We start from the raw sequence: 17,405 nt of genomic DNA on the forward strand, positions 1-17,405 counted from the left end.
TCTCCCACAGTTATGAATGTTTGGATCGATTACAGAACATTCTCGTTAACTAAGCTCAACTGTTACTGACACTTTGGTTCTTCTTTAAAGAGGACCAGATGTCCAACAGTAATAAAGTTGTTTAATTAATCAGCATGTCTGAGCAACAGTCACAAATTAGCTAACAACACCTAACGCCTGAAATTAAATATAATATCAAATTATCTTAGTTTTGTCCAATTCTGTGACTTTCCAAACATTTAAACTACAAATACTAACCGCTTCAGAAGTTGAGGGTTGCCAGATCAACAAGTCGAGTATCCCTCATATCCTGCGCTTTCACACTTTATCATGATAGTGCAAAAAACACACAAACCTGGCAACTCTGCAGAGATCTTACCATTAACATTACATGGAGTTAAAGCAGCTAGATTTGACATTGGTAAAAATTTTGGAAAGGACGATCCAGCATTACCTTGATATTGGTAGAGACATGTCCCTACTGTCCATACCTCAATCTATGCCCATGCGTCAGTCCTCCTTTTTGCTACAGTTTATCTCCCTCATTCAATTTCCAGGAGGTGATGGATTGCTACATTAACTGATACTACACTGATAATCTCACCAAACCATGGATCCCCCTTTTGTGCGTCAGTATATGTGTGCCTGAGTCTTGGGCTCGTAACATCGCTCAAAGCGTCTGGTGTGCAGTCACGCTCAATGAATCAATATCTGAATGGCAAGTGAGCTGGATGCCATTTAAAATAAAGTTGCACCTTCTGATAGAAATTGATTGATGACATGAAATTAAACCAAATTACAGTCTGGCTACATGAACGGCAGCTAACTACGACCCTGTCACTCAGCGAGATTTTTTCCAGATATTTGATGATGAAGTGATGATTTAATTTTGGCAAAATGTGAACTATGGAATAACAAATGTTCAGCGTGCTCTCACAAACCCAGACACAGCATGCACATATGCACACGCAACAGAGGGTCCCTAATATTTTTATCAGCACTGGTTGCCACAGCAACAGGGCAGAGCTTGTCTCCAAGAATCCTATGGCAGCTGTGCGCTGACCATCTGGGAGAGAAAGAGTGGGAGACACAGACAGAAAGAGAAAGACAGAGCAGGCAGAGATTCGGAGATGTAGAAAGTTAAGTGAGTAATGTTTTGTATCACTGAAACTTTAACCTTAAGCCAGGAAACAGTATGAAACCTAATTCTATCTTTCTAGAGTTCCTCCTCAATTCGAAAACCTGAATCATCAAACGGCTGCTGACCTGTAGCTGACCCCTGACTTTTGACCCTCTGAAAATGGGAAATGATATGCTCTTCTGTGAAGCATTTGTATTTGTTAAAATTTGGTTAATTTGTATTTGTTAAAGTGAAATTCCCACCGACCCAGCGAGAGAACGATAAGAGGCGATAATGGCACTTCACAACCGATTCCTGACAACATAACATTCATTTGAAACTACAGTTCAAAGCAACAGTCTAGTGCATGTAAAAATGCTTCCCATTAGTCAAGCACATTTCCGAATACAAATCCAGCTTGTTGGTCCACAGTATGAAAGCAGAGTAAATGCTGACAGGGGCTCGTCTGGGTTATAGCCTGTGTAGTGACTTGATTTCGACAAACAAAAAAAAGCCTAAGCCACAGTGAGGGGCTGTTACCGAGATATGTAATCAACGCGTCGTCATGCGGTGGCTTTATTTACCACCGTGTACCAATAAAGCCTTTGCTATACACACACTTACACCTATAACTTGCATGAAAACAAACAAAAAAGCCTCTAAACGGCGGTCAAAAAACTCCCGGTAAGCAGCACACCTGAGGAGTAATCGCCTCTTCTTCTACATATGCATTTCCATATGCTGCTGTCCAATACGCCACCTACTGTGGCAACCATGGAATGACCTTAACACACATAGATACAAATGGCTCTAACAGCTTGTGTATATATATATGTGTTAGTAAGAGTTCAGAATCTGGCTGATTTCAAAGCTTATCAGAACCACCACAGCTTGTTTTTGTTATTCTATTGAACACTTTGGGTTCTTTTATGTTTTTTTATCAGATTATGCAGATAATGAAGTGTTTTGATGTGTTATAGTGTAATTAAACCGGTATCATCCATGTTCTCCTGAGTGTAACTGTGGAAACTCCAGTTTCCCAGTGGTTTTGTCTGAGTTCCCCCCACTGCCTTATCAGATGAGCTCAAGGACCCCCTCACCTCCCCGCCAAATGTGTTTGCTTGAAGTGGATTTCAAACCAGATGTTATTTCACACTATTAATGATATAAAAGTCAATATCCCCAAAGTTGATGTTTGAGTCATTTAAACTCTTGATTGCAGCATGATGTGACGTGTTGTAGGCGCGTCATAACTGGTAGTCAGTTGGTTAGTGAGTTAATAAATACATTTATCATCAGCATTATATCAATTTGAAATCCTATTTGTGTGTTGATTTCCCCATTAAACACACATATGTTTATTTTTAATCATATCATAATCTCTACTTTTTCAAATCGGCTGTGCTGCTCCACAGTCTTTCCATGCGCCCCCCAGCTGGGAAACACTTCACATCTATTTTAGATAGCTCACTTCATATGCTGTTAGTTTGACTCGTTTCTCTCCTATCTAATTTTTCAGAAGGTGAGGGAAAGAAGAAATTAATTCAGATGTAAGATCCAGTAAAAACCCCTAAAGCTCAGTGGCAGAGTTAATGGAGACATCTCAGAACTTCAGCAGTGGATACAGTTTATTTTAGCCCGCAGGCGGCTTTAGCCAGACTAGATAGAGGCTGCTAATCATGTGAACGACATTATATTCTCATTTGTTAGTAGTAATTACACTAATGCCGCAGAGTTAATGTGATAATTGATAGTTTAAAAGCTTCATATCACACCTTTAACCAAACATCAGTTTAAATCTAATCAAGGGTGAAGACGAAACGACAGAAACGACTGTCTGAAAGCCCAGAAGGCAGCGGGCTGATGAGCAATGAGAGATTCATAGAACAAGTAATAGCTTCTGTTGTTCTGTCGTTACCCTCATCCTGAAAATTATACACATAACCTTTACCGTGCAAGTGTTTCCGAGTGTGTGTGTGTGTGCACATGTGCATATGTGTGTGTGTCTGTGGGCACTCTTCTGACCTGACAGCTTAGGGAAAAGAGGAGCTGACATGAGACGCTGTGGAGCATTACCGTGTGATATCCCATGACATTTACTGCTGTCCAACACACACACATACACACACACACACACACTCCGGCCTCCCTTTATCCAGTCAGCTATACTGGATCGAAGAACCCCTGATGGAAAATTCCAGGAAAAAAAAAAAAAAGAGAGAGACCTGCCAAGCTCTGTGGACATTATACAGTGATGGAGGAGAGGATAGAGGGAGGAAGAGGAGGGAGGGAGTGAGAGACTACAGTGAAAAGATAGAGAGGAGAGTGAGAGTGATTGGAGGTGAGATAAATGTGTGGATATAAAACAAAAGAACAAAAAAGAAAGACTAAAGCAGTAAACGTTGTTAGGATAAAAGCCTGTGCAGTATGTCAAATGTGCTGACAGCAGCACAGCAAATGACATCAACTCTCTACTCTTAGGCAACAAGCTTTTGCTTTCAAAGTAAACAACTTTCCAGGTGAAGTTTCATGCACAGTAAGCAGTTCATACCAGTCTTTGTGCAAAGCAGAGAACAAAAAGGAAAGATTAAACCAGTTTATCGTCGGCATATAACAGTTTAAAGGAATAATTCAGCGTTTTTGAGTTTATTCTTATTAGCTTTCTTTCTGAAAGTGAGATAAACATTGAAAATAAAAATGTATGAGTCTGATATCTGACTCCCAACATAGTTAACCAAGCTGGCTCTATCCAAAACTGACTCATTTACACAATTTTATGCTTTTTCATGTTTTATTTATTATGTATTACTCATCACATTTTCTATTGCCTTTGTATCTTAATGTCAGACGTTGAATTTATCATTTATCATTCTATCATTGACACATGCACAAAGAATGGATTGCGCCCGCTAATAGCGCTGTTGCGCAGCATTTGCACCCACAATCCACAAGTTTTAAGGTCCTGTTCACAAAAGACTTTGCGCTAATGATTTGAAGTTTTGCAGCTGAGTGCCCTTTGCTCTTGTTTTGCACCTGTTTGAGTGAGTTTCCAGTGTTTCAGGCTTTTCTCCACATTTCAGCACACAGATTGGCCCATAATGGAAACTGCAGACAGCACAAAAGCCTTTAATTAGCAGAGGTATGCACACACAGAGCTCTCCACAATCACAAAGCAACTTTCATGTATTTTGCTTATTTTTCTTCTCTAGTATTTCATATCTATAACATAAGCAAATCAAGTTTATTTATAAATCACATTTAAAAACAACCACAGTTGCTGTACAATAAAACAATAATCTACTGAAATGTCAGTCAGAATAAGCTACAGCTATTAATGTGACTCAGTCAGGTCTGAAACTTGTTAGATTAACGTCTCAATCTTACAGTAATGTTGTTCGGGTGTTACTGGATGTATGTGGGAATTTGCAGAAACATCAATGCTGATCTTCTGTTTGTTGCACACATCTGGCTGTGTGTCACATCTGGCCGCAGCATCACACAACAGCTGAAACAATAAGTACATCTCCAAACTGAGAAAGAGGCACAGCAGCGGTAACTTCATTAACACCAGATCGGTCAGGATCTGACGGTAATTCATGTTCTGTGTTTTGCTACATATCTACACAGATCAGCTGTTACACACAGATTCCAGGTTGATACAGTGGGATTGTTTGTAATAAAACAGAACTTATGGATGAATCCTGAGCTCCATCAGAGCCGTCAGGACATTTTTTTATTGTTAGTAGATGAAAGTCTGAGATAAGCCTATCACCCCATACCCACTTGATCCTCCCCCAATGTCTGACTGAAGATTTCCCCCTTGATATCATTCAATATCAATTCAGTTCATTCAAGCCTCACAAGCCTGAAGATTTGAAGAGAGAGCGAGTGAGGAGTGAGTGTGTGTAGTTACCACCGACTATCTGAAGATGCTAATAACGCCCTAATTGCGTGTGGCAATTAGTGCAGGTCTTTGTGAATTGGTCTGTTTTTGCATCGAGGCTTATTTGCATAGAAAGGGGCCAATTTTGCACCGAAATGTATGAATATTACCTAATTTACATACATGCAAATGGCAAAGGCACACCATGAAGCTATTTGCTTGGCAACGCAGTTTGCGGCGCATTTCACCCTTTGCGGGCGCTTTGTGTATTACACGCTTTTCTTTCTTTTTCCATCTTTTTGTCTCATTTGCACAGGTTTAGCGGCTGCAAAAGCCGCGCAATCCAAATCCAATCCAAATGTGGATTTGGCCCAAAGACTTTATATCAAATCAAACATAAAAGGGGGATTATTGTGGGGGGTTATTGTTTGTATTGGAACTATTTCTTGATAGGTTTTTGTTTTGGTCTCTGTACAGTACATGCACAATACTACCAAAACTGGCATAGTCACTGCTCCCGACTGTTGTCGGCCAAAAAATAGTTCCAGCCTGTAACTCCCTTTAAAACACAAATTGGTATTTTGTATTTTATTTTTGTTTACATGTAGGTTAAACAAATATTACAAATTATGATAATAAGTGAGATCTTTCCATCTCACTATTTTGGTATTATACTTATTTGCTTGAACTATTCCTTTACAACCAGTTTAAATTCATACTGAACAATCAAACAACACCTGTAAACAATTAAGCATTTGTTGAACTTGGTTTATCCTACTGAACTTGTACGTTAGGCGCCTTGCTCAGTAGTGGAGCATTTCTTGTTTCTCTTCAAGGTTTTTCAACAGGTTTGCTATTTGAAACTTTCTCCCAAGTCACCAGAATTTGATTCAATTTTCAGTGGCTGTTCATCACAGTCACCAGAAAGCAATGCCTCTTTTTTTTCTAAAAACAAAAATAGAGACACCTTACTAGAGATACTGTATCATAGCTTTATTAGCAGTGAAGTTTACGCAGACAGTGATGCCGTAAACATGATGGGGTCTCACGTAAAGACACTGATACCAAAATAACCGGCTATCCCCCTCTTCCTCCTAGTCTCTCTCTCCATCCTTCTCCCCGTCTCTTTGTGACTATTTACTTCATTTGATAGTTGATTGGTTGCCACGGAAACCTGAGGTCGTTTGCCTCCTGCGTGTCTCTTTGGAAACAATAAAAACGAGAGAGGGAAGGCGAGAGAGAGAGAGAGAGAGAGAGTAAGGCAGAGGGACATTGAGAGAGAAGGGTTAGAAAGAGTGACGCCACGCAGTGAGGTATTAAGAATTCATTTAGCCCCCGCTGCCACACATTTTCAGCCTCCCAGCTCTTTCCAGCTCTGTCACGCTGATGCTTTTCAGCACATCCAAATCTTTTAGGTAATGGTCTCCAGTGCCACTGAATTTTATTCGGCCTTTTCAAATCTTGGTTTTGTTTCCTGCCAGCTCTGTGATGTAATTGAGTCTGTTTCTAGATCTCCGGGTCAAACTTTGTCAAACCTTTTATTCTGCAGGTGTGGACACTGAGCTGCCAGGAAAACCTCAGAAAGGCCAAAATGAATGTAAACTCCTCTCATGTTGAACTGAGTTGATTTAATCAGTCAACCATCACAAGATTATTTGACTATTGTTTAAGAAAAGTCAATCAGCTGTTGTTTTACAGTATACGTAGACTGTTTTAATTAATTTTAAGATTAATTTTAAGCTTTCAGAGCTTGTGATGGCCATTTTTCATTTCCTGACATTTAATGGACTCCTAAAAGTAATTTAGGGATGAATCGATGATGAACATAATCATTAGTTGTAGCCCTGAAATGTTTCGTCTCCCTTGACAACCTACATCAAAGTGTGTTTAGGTACGGCATTTTATTTCCAACTAGGATTGGACTAAAATATTGCGATGACATACATTGATGACATAATAGTCTTATATATAACTTCCGTAAAACCTTTAATACTTGACTTACTGTCAGATTTTCATAAATAAAGATTTTATTGAAAGGGTTTTGTGTCCCTACATTGTTAACACTATTTTAGAAGCTTCTTTCACCATGCCAAGCCAAAAAAAAAGGACATAAATAATATACTTTTTGACACAAAAATACTCTAATTCTTCACAAAGCAGAACTCAGAAAGCCATATCTGTCAAGCTATATTTCTCACTATTTTAATGGATCCGCTCAGTGGCCTACAGCAGAGTATAATACTGTAGGTGTTGCAGGCAGCTTCCAGTAGTGAGTGACAGCCTCTGGTTGAATGTGAAGCAGAGCATGCTGAAAAACAGCAGCCTATTTGGGCAATCACTGCCTGGCAAAAAAAAAAAAAAAAAAAAAAAAAAATGAAGGTTAAACAATTCTGGAGGTGAAACAGTTTCATAAAACAATTTCTGAGTTAATCCTCTTCGAACACCATGTCTGTAATAGAGCTTTGTGCTTTGAATTCTACCTCATTCACCATCCAATTGCGGTGTTGATGTGCAGTATGTGTGCATGTGTCTGTGTGTGTGTGAGAGAGAGAGAGAGAGAAGATAGAGCCTCCTCCAAGGCACCTACACTAATTTACTATTATTTTTTAGAAGTGGAGAGAGACAGACAGACACTTGTTAAAGGCAGCACATGCATAAGAAGCGTGCACGAGAAGCTAAACCGCTACGCCGGGGACGCTGGCAACTCACAGAGGCTGTTTTTAAAGAATGCATTTGGCAGTGGAAATAACCCCAAGATAATATAGCATTAGCCCAAAGGCTGCCATCATTACTTAGACTGGCGAAATGAGAAAACGCTGACCCGCAGTTTTCACATTAAAGTGCGTATCTTCCTGGAAAGGCTGTGCTTTTTAGGTGGTGTGTTCACAGGCGCTCACCATGAGCTCAGTGACACCTCCGGATGATATCTCTGTCCTCATTAGGAAGGGCTAGCCACAGAAAATAGCTGAAGTGGCAAAAGTGCGTATGTGTGTGTGTGTGTGATAGCGTGCAGTATATATATGCCTGCCTGTGGTACGATGATATCATTTAAATATCTGTACCAGTTGTAAGTTGATAACTGATAGTGGCTTGGAAAAGCACTATCACAACACAAAAGCATCCGCCAAATGAATAACTGTGATTTTATCATGGGTGCATTTTATCATATTTTATCAGGAAGCCCTCCTGGTACTCCCTAGTTTCCCCACTACTACTTCAATGTCATTGTTCAGCACTCAACTTTCCTGTTTTGGTTCACTCTCACCACTCTCATAGTGTATTCTTCCTTCATGGCAGGCAGTTGTTTTCAGCTACCTGATGATACAGTTCTTTCTGCTCAGCACCAAACAGCAAACACAAACAAACTGCGGCTAAAGATATTTCCCTCAGGAGTTTGTTGAGACCAAAAAATGAGCAAAAAGACAAATGATGCTGCAACTGATTAATAATGTTGCTCTGTAACTGCTGGATGTGTAAATAATCAACTGTTTGCTATAAGTGTGCCGTATCTTCTTAAAAAGGTGATGATATGTCAATGTTGCAGCTTGTTTCCAGCTCCCTGCAGGTAATTCAGACTAAAAGGCCGCTGTTCATTTCACTATGACAGATAGTAGGAATTGGGAAATGAACCCCAGCAGGGAGTGTTGTTTCACTGACGATAGCTCAACTGCGACCCAGATATTATTTGAATACTGTCTTTTATTTCATAATTTATGGTTCTGTCTTCTGCAAATTAAAGCAAAAACAGTTTGAGCAAATTTCATTGATTCTTTCCTTATTATTATACCATATTATTCCATCCTCCTACAAGTAAAGCTTACCAGTCAGGGATTTTTTGTACTTTCTGCTTGCAATACTTGTGCTCATATGTTTAAGAGTTGGGTTTATTTTGTTCTTTTCTACAACTATTGTCTCTTCTATATTCAAATAATAACATATATGAACAATTTCAGTGTGTGCAAGTGTATAACGTTTGTGCATGCACGTGTATTACTGCTATTGCTTGCATGTGCCCTTCAGTTTGTATTAAACAGCCAGAAACTGACAGCTTGTACTTCTAAGAGCAATATTTAAAGATTGAAAAAATGGATCCTACAGTGTATTAATCGTTGCGTGTGATGTCGGTTTGGCAGTACAGTCTGTGAGGTCGAACAAACATGTACAAGATGACAAATCTCGCCCCTTAACCTTGTCTCACATGTCTACTTTACAGCTATTAGCCTGCGGGACATCAATATTAAACTTGCCTCCCTGCAGCGCTGACTATTTCTCTTTAAATGATCTCCATCAGCTGACGTGCATTGATTTAAGGTTTGATTTAATGTGAGACTTAATGCGCACAAGTGAGGGTGTGTTTGTGTGAATGTGTGTGCTCACGTGTGGGTGGGTGACTGCGAGCATTTATGTTTTTTTGAACATGTTGGTAGGTTTGCACGTGCGCATATCTGCCTGTGTGTACTTTTCCGCCTATGTGTGTGTTAATGAGTGGGTGTTTGCGTGCATGTGTCTATGTGTTTATGTGTATGCATGTGTTTTGCCCACTCACAGACTATCTTTATCCGTGCTGTGATATCTACAGTAGTCCATCTCTTTGTTTGAAGGTTCAGGCAGGGCCAAGAGAAACATGTTGAGAATCTTTTTCTGGGAATTCTGTCTGTTTCAAACCTGCGGTGTAGTACACTCAGAGAAGAAGAGTTTGCCTGTTTTTCTAGCTGTTATTCCTTGGTGAAGCTGCTCCCATCCTGCAGGCTGTGTGTTGTAGTCTGCTGGGGGAGCACTTCAGCATCCTTTGCTGTATAGCCTTGGGAAAGGATTGGACCTCCTGGGCTATTACAGCACATCCCCCCTTCACACGCTTGTTAGCCAAGCACTGCGCTCACTCCCCCAACACACAGAAAATACATATTGAATCACTCCGTCACACTCTGCTGCTTTGTTTCTGTCACCCTTCTCTAGCTTACAGCTTGGTTTTGCATGTTATGCTTGCTCCATTTAACCTCTTCTCAAAACAAGTGTTGTTCATGCCACGGTACTCTCAAAACATTTGGCATCACCGCAGATATTGTCTGACATTTGTTCTGCAGCATTTTTCTTCGAGTAGTCAGAGGAAGTAGGGTCGTCCTCTTAGGAGCCGCTGAAGAAGTAGGGATGCGGTGCCTTGCTCAAGGACTTCTTTGGGATGTATGTGTGCATGTCAGGGGAGTAACACAGTTAAAAGGAGAAATGCCAGTTTTATAGCGTGCACATTAAACCTCACACTCTATACTGTATGTTTTCATTGCTGCAGCACAAGATCTGTTTAGAACCACTCCAAAAGCCTCCACTGTAATAGTCCATAAACATTTAGACACAAGTGGTGTAAGAAAAATCATGGCAGGCCTGAAAAATGAAACTGTAATAGTGTGACATTTCGTGACTGAATTGGACCCTGCAGTGTTCACCTTTTGCTGCTCTAGAGCTGCTGCAGTTTTACAATAATGCTGACTTAGAGGCATTGTCATAAACCTTTGTTACACTTGGGTGTAAATGTTAGAGTATTGGTATAGAAAAGGCCTTTAGGAGTAATGTGATCCTGTACAGTAGCAAAAGAAGATAAACTGTAGAGTGATATGTTTAATCAATGCGTCAGTTAAAGTTAGATTTACTTTAATGCTAGTTTTTTCTTCAGAGGTTTCACTTCATCAGAGAGCTAATTAAAGATAGATACAACATTTTAAACATGTCTTATTTCAGAATATTTTTTGGTCATTCTGTTTGTGCTCAAATGCAATATATCACAGTTCAAACTGAGCTTTTATTTTAAGCTCTAAGACTACATGCATATTTGTAACAGAATGTAGTCAGTAGCTGTAGCAGTGAAGCAGAATTGCAGTTTTTTTCCGTTTATTCTCAGCACTTTCTGTCAGTGTTTTGGATTTAGCTGCATGCACAGTCAGACTCAGACCTATATATCTTTGTTATTTACTGTATCTCTGAGATTCAAAGTGTTGGTACCTCATCGTTTCTCCCCTTGCTGTCAGATTGTATCTTGCTCTGTATGGTATTTTCCTTAACCGATTGTGTTTCTACCTGGTTCGAACGTGTGAGTATGATGGTGATCCTATTGAACTGCGTGACCCTGGGGATGTACCAACCCTGCGAGAACATTGACTGCTCCTCAGACCGATGCCAAATTCTACAGGTGAGGAACACACACACACACACACACACACACACACACACACACACACACACACACACACACACACACACTTCTGTGATTGTGATTTTTGCATTCATCTATCCTTAAATTTAAAGCAGCATCTCATATTTTGTGATTAGAACAGTTTTGTACTGATGTTTTTTTTTTTTTTTTTCGCACACAAGCAACAGTCAGTTTTTGATTGGTCATCAAATATCTTGACAAATAATGAATCAATTACCAGATAATTATGTACAAACCTTCATGCTCCCAAAATATGAATTCTAATGGTATCTCCTGATGTGTCACCTTATGCCACAAGCAGGCTGTATCACTGCGTAATTTGCGTACAGCTGAGGGAATCCACTATTTGATTGATTTATTTCCCCTGTATTCCAAATCCCCTTGTTGCCTCCTTATTTCTCTCGCTTGCGTTTTACACCGCGCATATTTTGAAGCTTCAAGTCTATTTTTCCACGAGCAGTTCCAAAACACAGGGGACCTACACTCAACACTGTACCTGAACGCCTCAGATGAAAACACATATTTTGGGGAAATGAGGGCTCAGACGATCCATCTCAAGTAGCATCAGTTACCAATGATGTAATCACCTGCCAGTGGGCTTGACACCCCTGTAGTATCTCATTGCCCTGGAGTTTTCATTTGAACAGATAATGTGATGTAATATCCAAACAATGATGGCACATACTGTAATTACCACTGCTAACACATATTTTTATTGGGTTTTTTTTTACTCTGACACCACCCTCTGGGTAATATTTAGACTTACAGTACAACTGCTAAGAATTCAAAACAGACTTAAGCCCTCACCTCTTCTCCATCTAACAATGCGGTTTTCTTTACAATGACCATTAAAGCCTTGAAACTGCATGTGTGGTTCAAGACTGCCTTGCTCAAGGACAGTCTGACAGTAGACAGCAGAAGAGTTCAAATCTGAAATGTACTGAACAACCATTGTAGTTTAGCAGAGCTCAATTAGCTTGATTTATTTGGATTTCTTTGGGAAGTATGCGTGCATGTCGGGGGAGTAATACAGTTAAAAGGAAAGATGTGAGTTCTATAGCCTGCACATTAAACACCACAATCTATACTGTATGCTTTCATTGCTACAGCACAAGATATGTTTAAAGCACCTCCAAAAGCCTCCACTGTAAAAGTCCATGAATATTTAGACACAAGTGGTTTAAGAAAAAATCATGGCAGTGTGATATTTTGTGACTGAATTGGACCCTGCAGGGCTCACCTTTTGCTACTCTAGAGCCGCTGCTGCAGTTGAGCTGCTGCAGTTTTACAATAATACTGACTCAGAGGACGCTCTAAGCTGTTTCTGTATCTGACTTCCTGCCCAGCTTGATCTGCTATGCGCAGCTTTGCGCGGCTTCCGTCAAAAACAGACTAGGCGCGTATGTTTAGCGGAGCAGAGAGCGGAGTGGAGAGCCTCTTCTGGGATGCTCCTCAAACACGCTGCTGCGGTGCGTCTGGTGGGATCGCAAGCATTGACTAGAGTGGCTGCGATCAGCTCTAGCAGCCGCATCGCAGCCGGATCGCAACGCAGCAGCATCCGGTGGGATCAAGCTGTAACTATTTTGAAGTGCTCTATAATTAAATTTTACTTAGTTACACGAGATCATGTATATTTGACAAGGTTTCACGCAGTACATATGTACATGCATGATGTAGAAACAACATTACACATTTACAGTACAAATCTGCTCTCATGCACACTTTTTTATACATAACCTCCACAAGCAAAGACACGCTAAACTCACAAAAGCACACTAATGCAGATACATTCATGCACATACATGCCAACACGTTCCTAGAAGCAGAGCAGGAACAAATGTGTTTCCAGGAAGTGTGCACATGTTTACATTTATTCCTGCATACTCATGTTAACAGATAAAAAAAAAAAACAAAAAAAACCTCACTAATTCACATGCATATCTCCTCCAATCCTCTCTTTCTTCCTCTCTCTCCATCCTTGTCTCACTCTCCCTTTGTGCTCTCCCTCCCATGCTGGGGTCTGAAACTCCACGTGGTGACTCATTGCTAGCATGCGGTCTTTATGGTGCAGCGAGCATGACTTTCTCACGTATGGCACCTCAGCACCTCGTCATCTGGCAAAAAAAAAAACAGAATCCTTTCTCACTTATGTCAAAGGTGGCCTGAGTGGGTGTAACATCTGTGCGCGAGCGTGTGCGCGTATGTCTCCAGTCTGTCGGTGTGAAGAGCTTGTTGAATCACCCCGGCGTCCTGTTTTTTTTTTTTTTTCACATTCTCACACGAATACACACACAAGGAACCACACTCATCATACAACAGCCGACACGCACAGTAGATTGATTCAACTCCCTGGGGGAGGTGGCTGGTGAGTTGGACCTAATAGAATTTCTCCTTCAAGTATCTATAGACCCTATTCAGTATCAGCATGGATTTAGTGGGCTACAGCGCCGCAGTCAATACACTCCTCTCAGAAAATCCGTTGTTCGATAACATGATTTCAATGGTGCCTCACCAGCACAATCTATAAGCTCTAACAAATGTGGACTTAAAGACCTCTGGAAGCTTAGCTAGTTATTTAGTCAGCTAGAATACGCTGGTGCATGGATGAATAGGTGGTTATAATGGGGGAAACTGGTTTGGATGATGATTTAAGTCCAGATATATGGTGTTTCAAGCTTTATTTCCACTATTTTACATCTGAATTTTTTTCTGTAGAAGATGTTAGAGAATTGCAACTTATGCAAGAGGCTTTATTCAGCTCTTGGATGTGTGTTGAAACATCTTCAAGACCAAACAGCAACTTCATTTGCATTTGACTTATTCCTTCGAGCTATCCTGTGACCTGGATGGGTGAGAATCTTCACAGACGTCTCAGGTTGTTGTGTGAAGACCGCAGTGTTTTTATCTTACTGAGCAGGAAATGTAAGAGAATCAATAACGAGCCCTCAGAAACAGAACTGTTCATGCAAATGTCGTCCTTCATCACAGATTAGAAGCACAAATGCATCCTCGACTTTGGACAAAAAAAACCCATCAAGGCTGATACTCTTGTGTCCTAAAGTGTCTTTTATAATAGCAGCATTCTTTGATCCGATCACTTAGCGAGTTGGATTGAAAAAAACAGTTAGAAATAAGTAGTTTGCCCTTTATGTAATAACTTTTTGCTACATGGTGTAATGATGTACAATAGAAGGTGAGAAAAACATAAATGGTATGTTTGCCCTCAATTTCTGATAACTGATAGATAACTGTCAGAGTTATGTGGCAAAAATTGATCTTTTTCCACAACAGGATTCATTGCCCCACAAGTTATGATTCTGTGATATTTTACTGTAGGTAAAGTTTTTTCCAGCATTCTTTACATTTTCAGTCCATGAAACAGAGAACTAATGTATTGTTTAGATAATGTAGCTGAAAGAGTTGGTATTTTATGCTAAGTCCAAGAACATTCCTTCTGTATCTGTGTGTTTTATGATGTAATGTAGGCAGTGTAAAACATAAGCCGTGTCTCTGGAGTTATAACGTTATGTATTGTAAATTGTACCTGTTACTGAACTGTCGCTGCTATTCCTGGTTTGAGTTGTGGATCTGCAGTAAAACCCAGAGTAGACTTTTGAGTTGTCTTTCTTTTATGTTTGTGAAACTGGATTGAACTGAAATGATTTGGGGTTGTGGGGAAAACAAAACGGACGCTTTAACGAGTGGAGTGTTAAAAGTAATGCAAAAGTTACTTTCCCTAGAAATTATTTACCTTTTATATGCAGTAATTGGTGAAGTAATTCAATTACTTTTTGAGAGAAGTACCTCGTAACTGTAACTAATTACTAATTTTCCGTAACTTGGCCAACACTGAATGTAGGACGCATCCAAAAATCCAGCTTTAAAGCAGCCATGAATGGTGATTGATGTGGAAAGGACAGCTTTTGAACCACAAAAACAGGTCATATAATCATTCCATGTGGCCTTTTTGTCTGTATAATTATCCCTCAGCACCTGCAAAAGAATTTACAAATGTGCATTTGGCTTTTTAGAGATACATCTGGCCAATGAGTAATTGAAGAAATTGCAGTACACAAATGCCAACACTACTGAGATCATTTAGAGCAGGTTTTGCCATTACTTAGTTTGTCCACTTGAGTGCACTGAAAAGTTTATTTTCCAAATGTAGTGTCCGTCTCAGTACATATAACAATTCTTGAGGAATAAATTTAAGGGATCCTTATCAAAATATGTGTTCATACTGCATGATATCATATCATCATGAGAACAAAGTATTGGTATCAGTGTCAAAAAAAATGTAGTATAGGCTATAAAGGCTATACTTGCAACACACGGGAAAATACATGCATATATACATACAAATACAGCAAGTATGAAAACGATTAAATTCTAAGAACAAAAAAGAGACGAAAGAGTGATAAATATGACAAAACTTTAAATATGAGGGATGGATGAAGGCAGAAGTATAGAGACATAAAAGAAAAAAAGAGAAAAAGACTGACAGAAAAAGCAAAATAGAGTGAGAGGTGTTAGAAAGAGATCCACGCAAATGTCAGGGAAGGACTCTTATTTTGACATTTAGTGGACTTCTCATCTCCTCTGGGTCAGCGAGCTTTACAAAAGGCAGCACCTCGTCCATCTTCCCGGTTTCACAAAGGTCAAGGTTGCCACCTCTGACCGATCCTGAACATTAGCAGGCTATCTGGCATCTGTATGCTCCTCCAGTACTGCTGAGTAGGATGCTTCTTTTCAGCGGCATGCTAGTCACAAAACAAAGATCCACACCAATGGTTCAGATCCAGATCATGTCGCCTACAGTACACTCTGAAAATCAAATTACAGGCGACGCCGAGCACGTCAGTTCATCTCTAATCCCCCTCTATACACAAAAAAGAACAGCAGCTAATCTAGGCTTTTTGCTCACAACAGCAATAACATGCATTAGCAAGCTGAGATCTTTGATTTATTTGGATTTTTTTTCTCTCTCTTCTTTTAATTAGATGCTTGATTAACGCTGGGAGTGAGGTGGGGGATGTTGATGTGGGGCTTATCTCTGATTACTGCTCAAACAAATTATTTTCCATTACCCCACCGTTTAGGGCAAACTGCTCGACTGGGGAGAAGACTGAGGGTGGCTGAGGGAAGGAGAGAGGAGATGAAGTGCGAAAAAACAGAAATAGAGATTTAATAGAGAGAAGCAAGTTAGGAAAAGAGAGATGGATATGCGAAACTGTTATGGAAAAAAACAGGGATGGAAGTAAAAGATTGGCAGGGAAGTTTGGGAAAAATGTCAGGAACAGAGATTGAGAGAAGACTGGGAGGGAGACAGGGCTTTGAAAGAAGGGGAGTCTGACTAAGAACTAAATCTTGTGAATTATTACAGGTTTAAAGGGTTGGATCATCCAAATTACTAAAATCTTCCAGTGTAGATGTAGATGGAAAATATAAGTATGAAGCAAAAGGTGTCTAATGATACAAATGTTTCAATTTTATCTGTTGAATTTGAGATATCTATCTCTGAAACCTCTGGCACCCTGACACCATGGAGCTTTATGGAGTTTGTAGTGGACAAAGAAATGACAAATGACATTCTCTGCCTTCTCATCCTTGACACCTTGTCTCTTGTCACTCCTTTTGTCTTTCTGTCAGGCTTTTGATGCATTCATCTACATCTTCTTCGCTCTGGAGATGGTTATAAAGATGGTCGCCCTGGGAATCTTTGGTCGACGCTGTTACCTCGGGGACACGTGGAACCGGCTGGATTTCTTTATCGTCATGGCAGGGTGAGGACTTCCTGCTCTCTTTGCTTTATCCCTTTTGTATGTCAGGGGACATGACAAGTCTTGCAAAGATAAGTGACTGACAGCACAGAATGAAAACAGTTCATAGTACAGATGAAAGCACATATGAGCTTTATAAGTAGGGTGTTTCCTACTTATAAAGCTCATATGTTTGGATTAAATGTGAATGGAAGCTGATTAATTCCCAGTAATCTATTTTCCCTTTTTATAAGTCCATTGTAAATGTTTTAAATCTGTATGGTGAAACTACAGCTTCCACATATTTGAATTATTTGAAAGTTCACATTTTTAAATATGATTTATCCCGGGTCTATTTAAAGGTCCGGTCTCCAAATCCCTTTTTTCGGCTCGGCTTTGTCTTTCTGACAGTTTATGATCCATTGTGCCACCACGCAC

At 40.0% G+C, this 17,405-nt stretch overlaps 1 protein-coding gene across 1 annotated transcript in view; it reads left to right on the top strand.

The window, feature by feature from the left end:
- Nucleotides 1-17,405, top strand: part of LOC137180151 (voltage-dependent T-type calcium channel subunit alpha-1I-like) — a 223,393-nt gene that overhangs the window by 57,358 nt on the left and 148,630 nt on the right. The window contains exons 3-4 of the mRNA XM_067585420.1: nucleotides 11,073-11,184; nucleotides 16,858-16,991. Of these exons, the coding sequence (XP_067441521.1) occupies nucleotides 11,073-11,184; nucleotides 16,858-16,991 (246 nt within the window). The remainder of the gene's footprint in view (nucleotides 1-11,072; nucleotides 11,185-16,857; nucleotides 16,992-17,405) is intronic.

Source organism: Thunnus thynnus, chromosome 3 (assembly GCF_963924715.1).
Source record: "Thunnus thynnus chromosome 3, fThuThy2.1, whole genome shotgun sequence".
Lineage (NCBI taxonomy): Eukaryota > Metazoa > Chordata > Actinopteri > Scombriformes > Scombridae > Thunnus > Thunnus thynnus.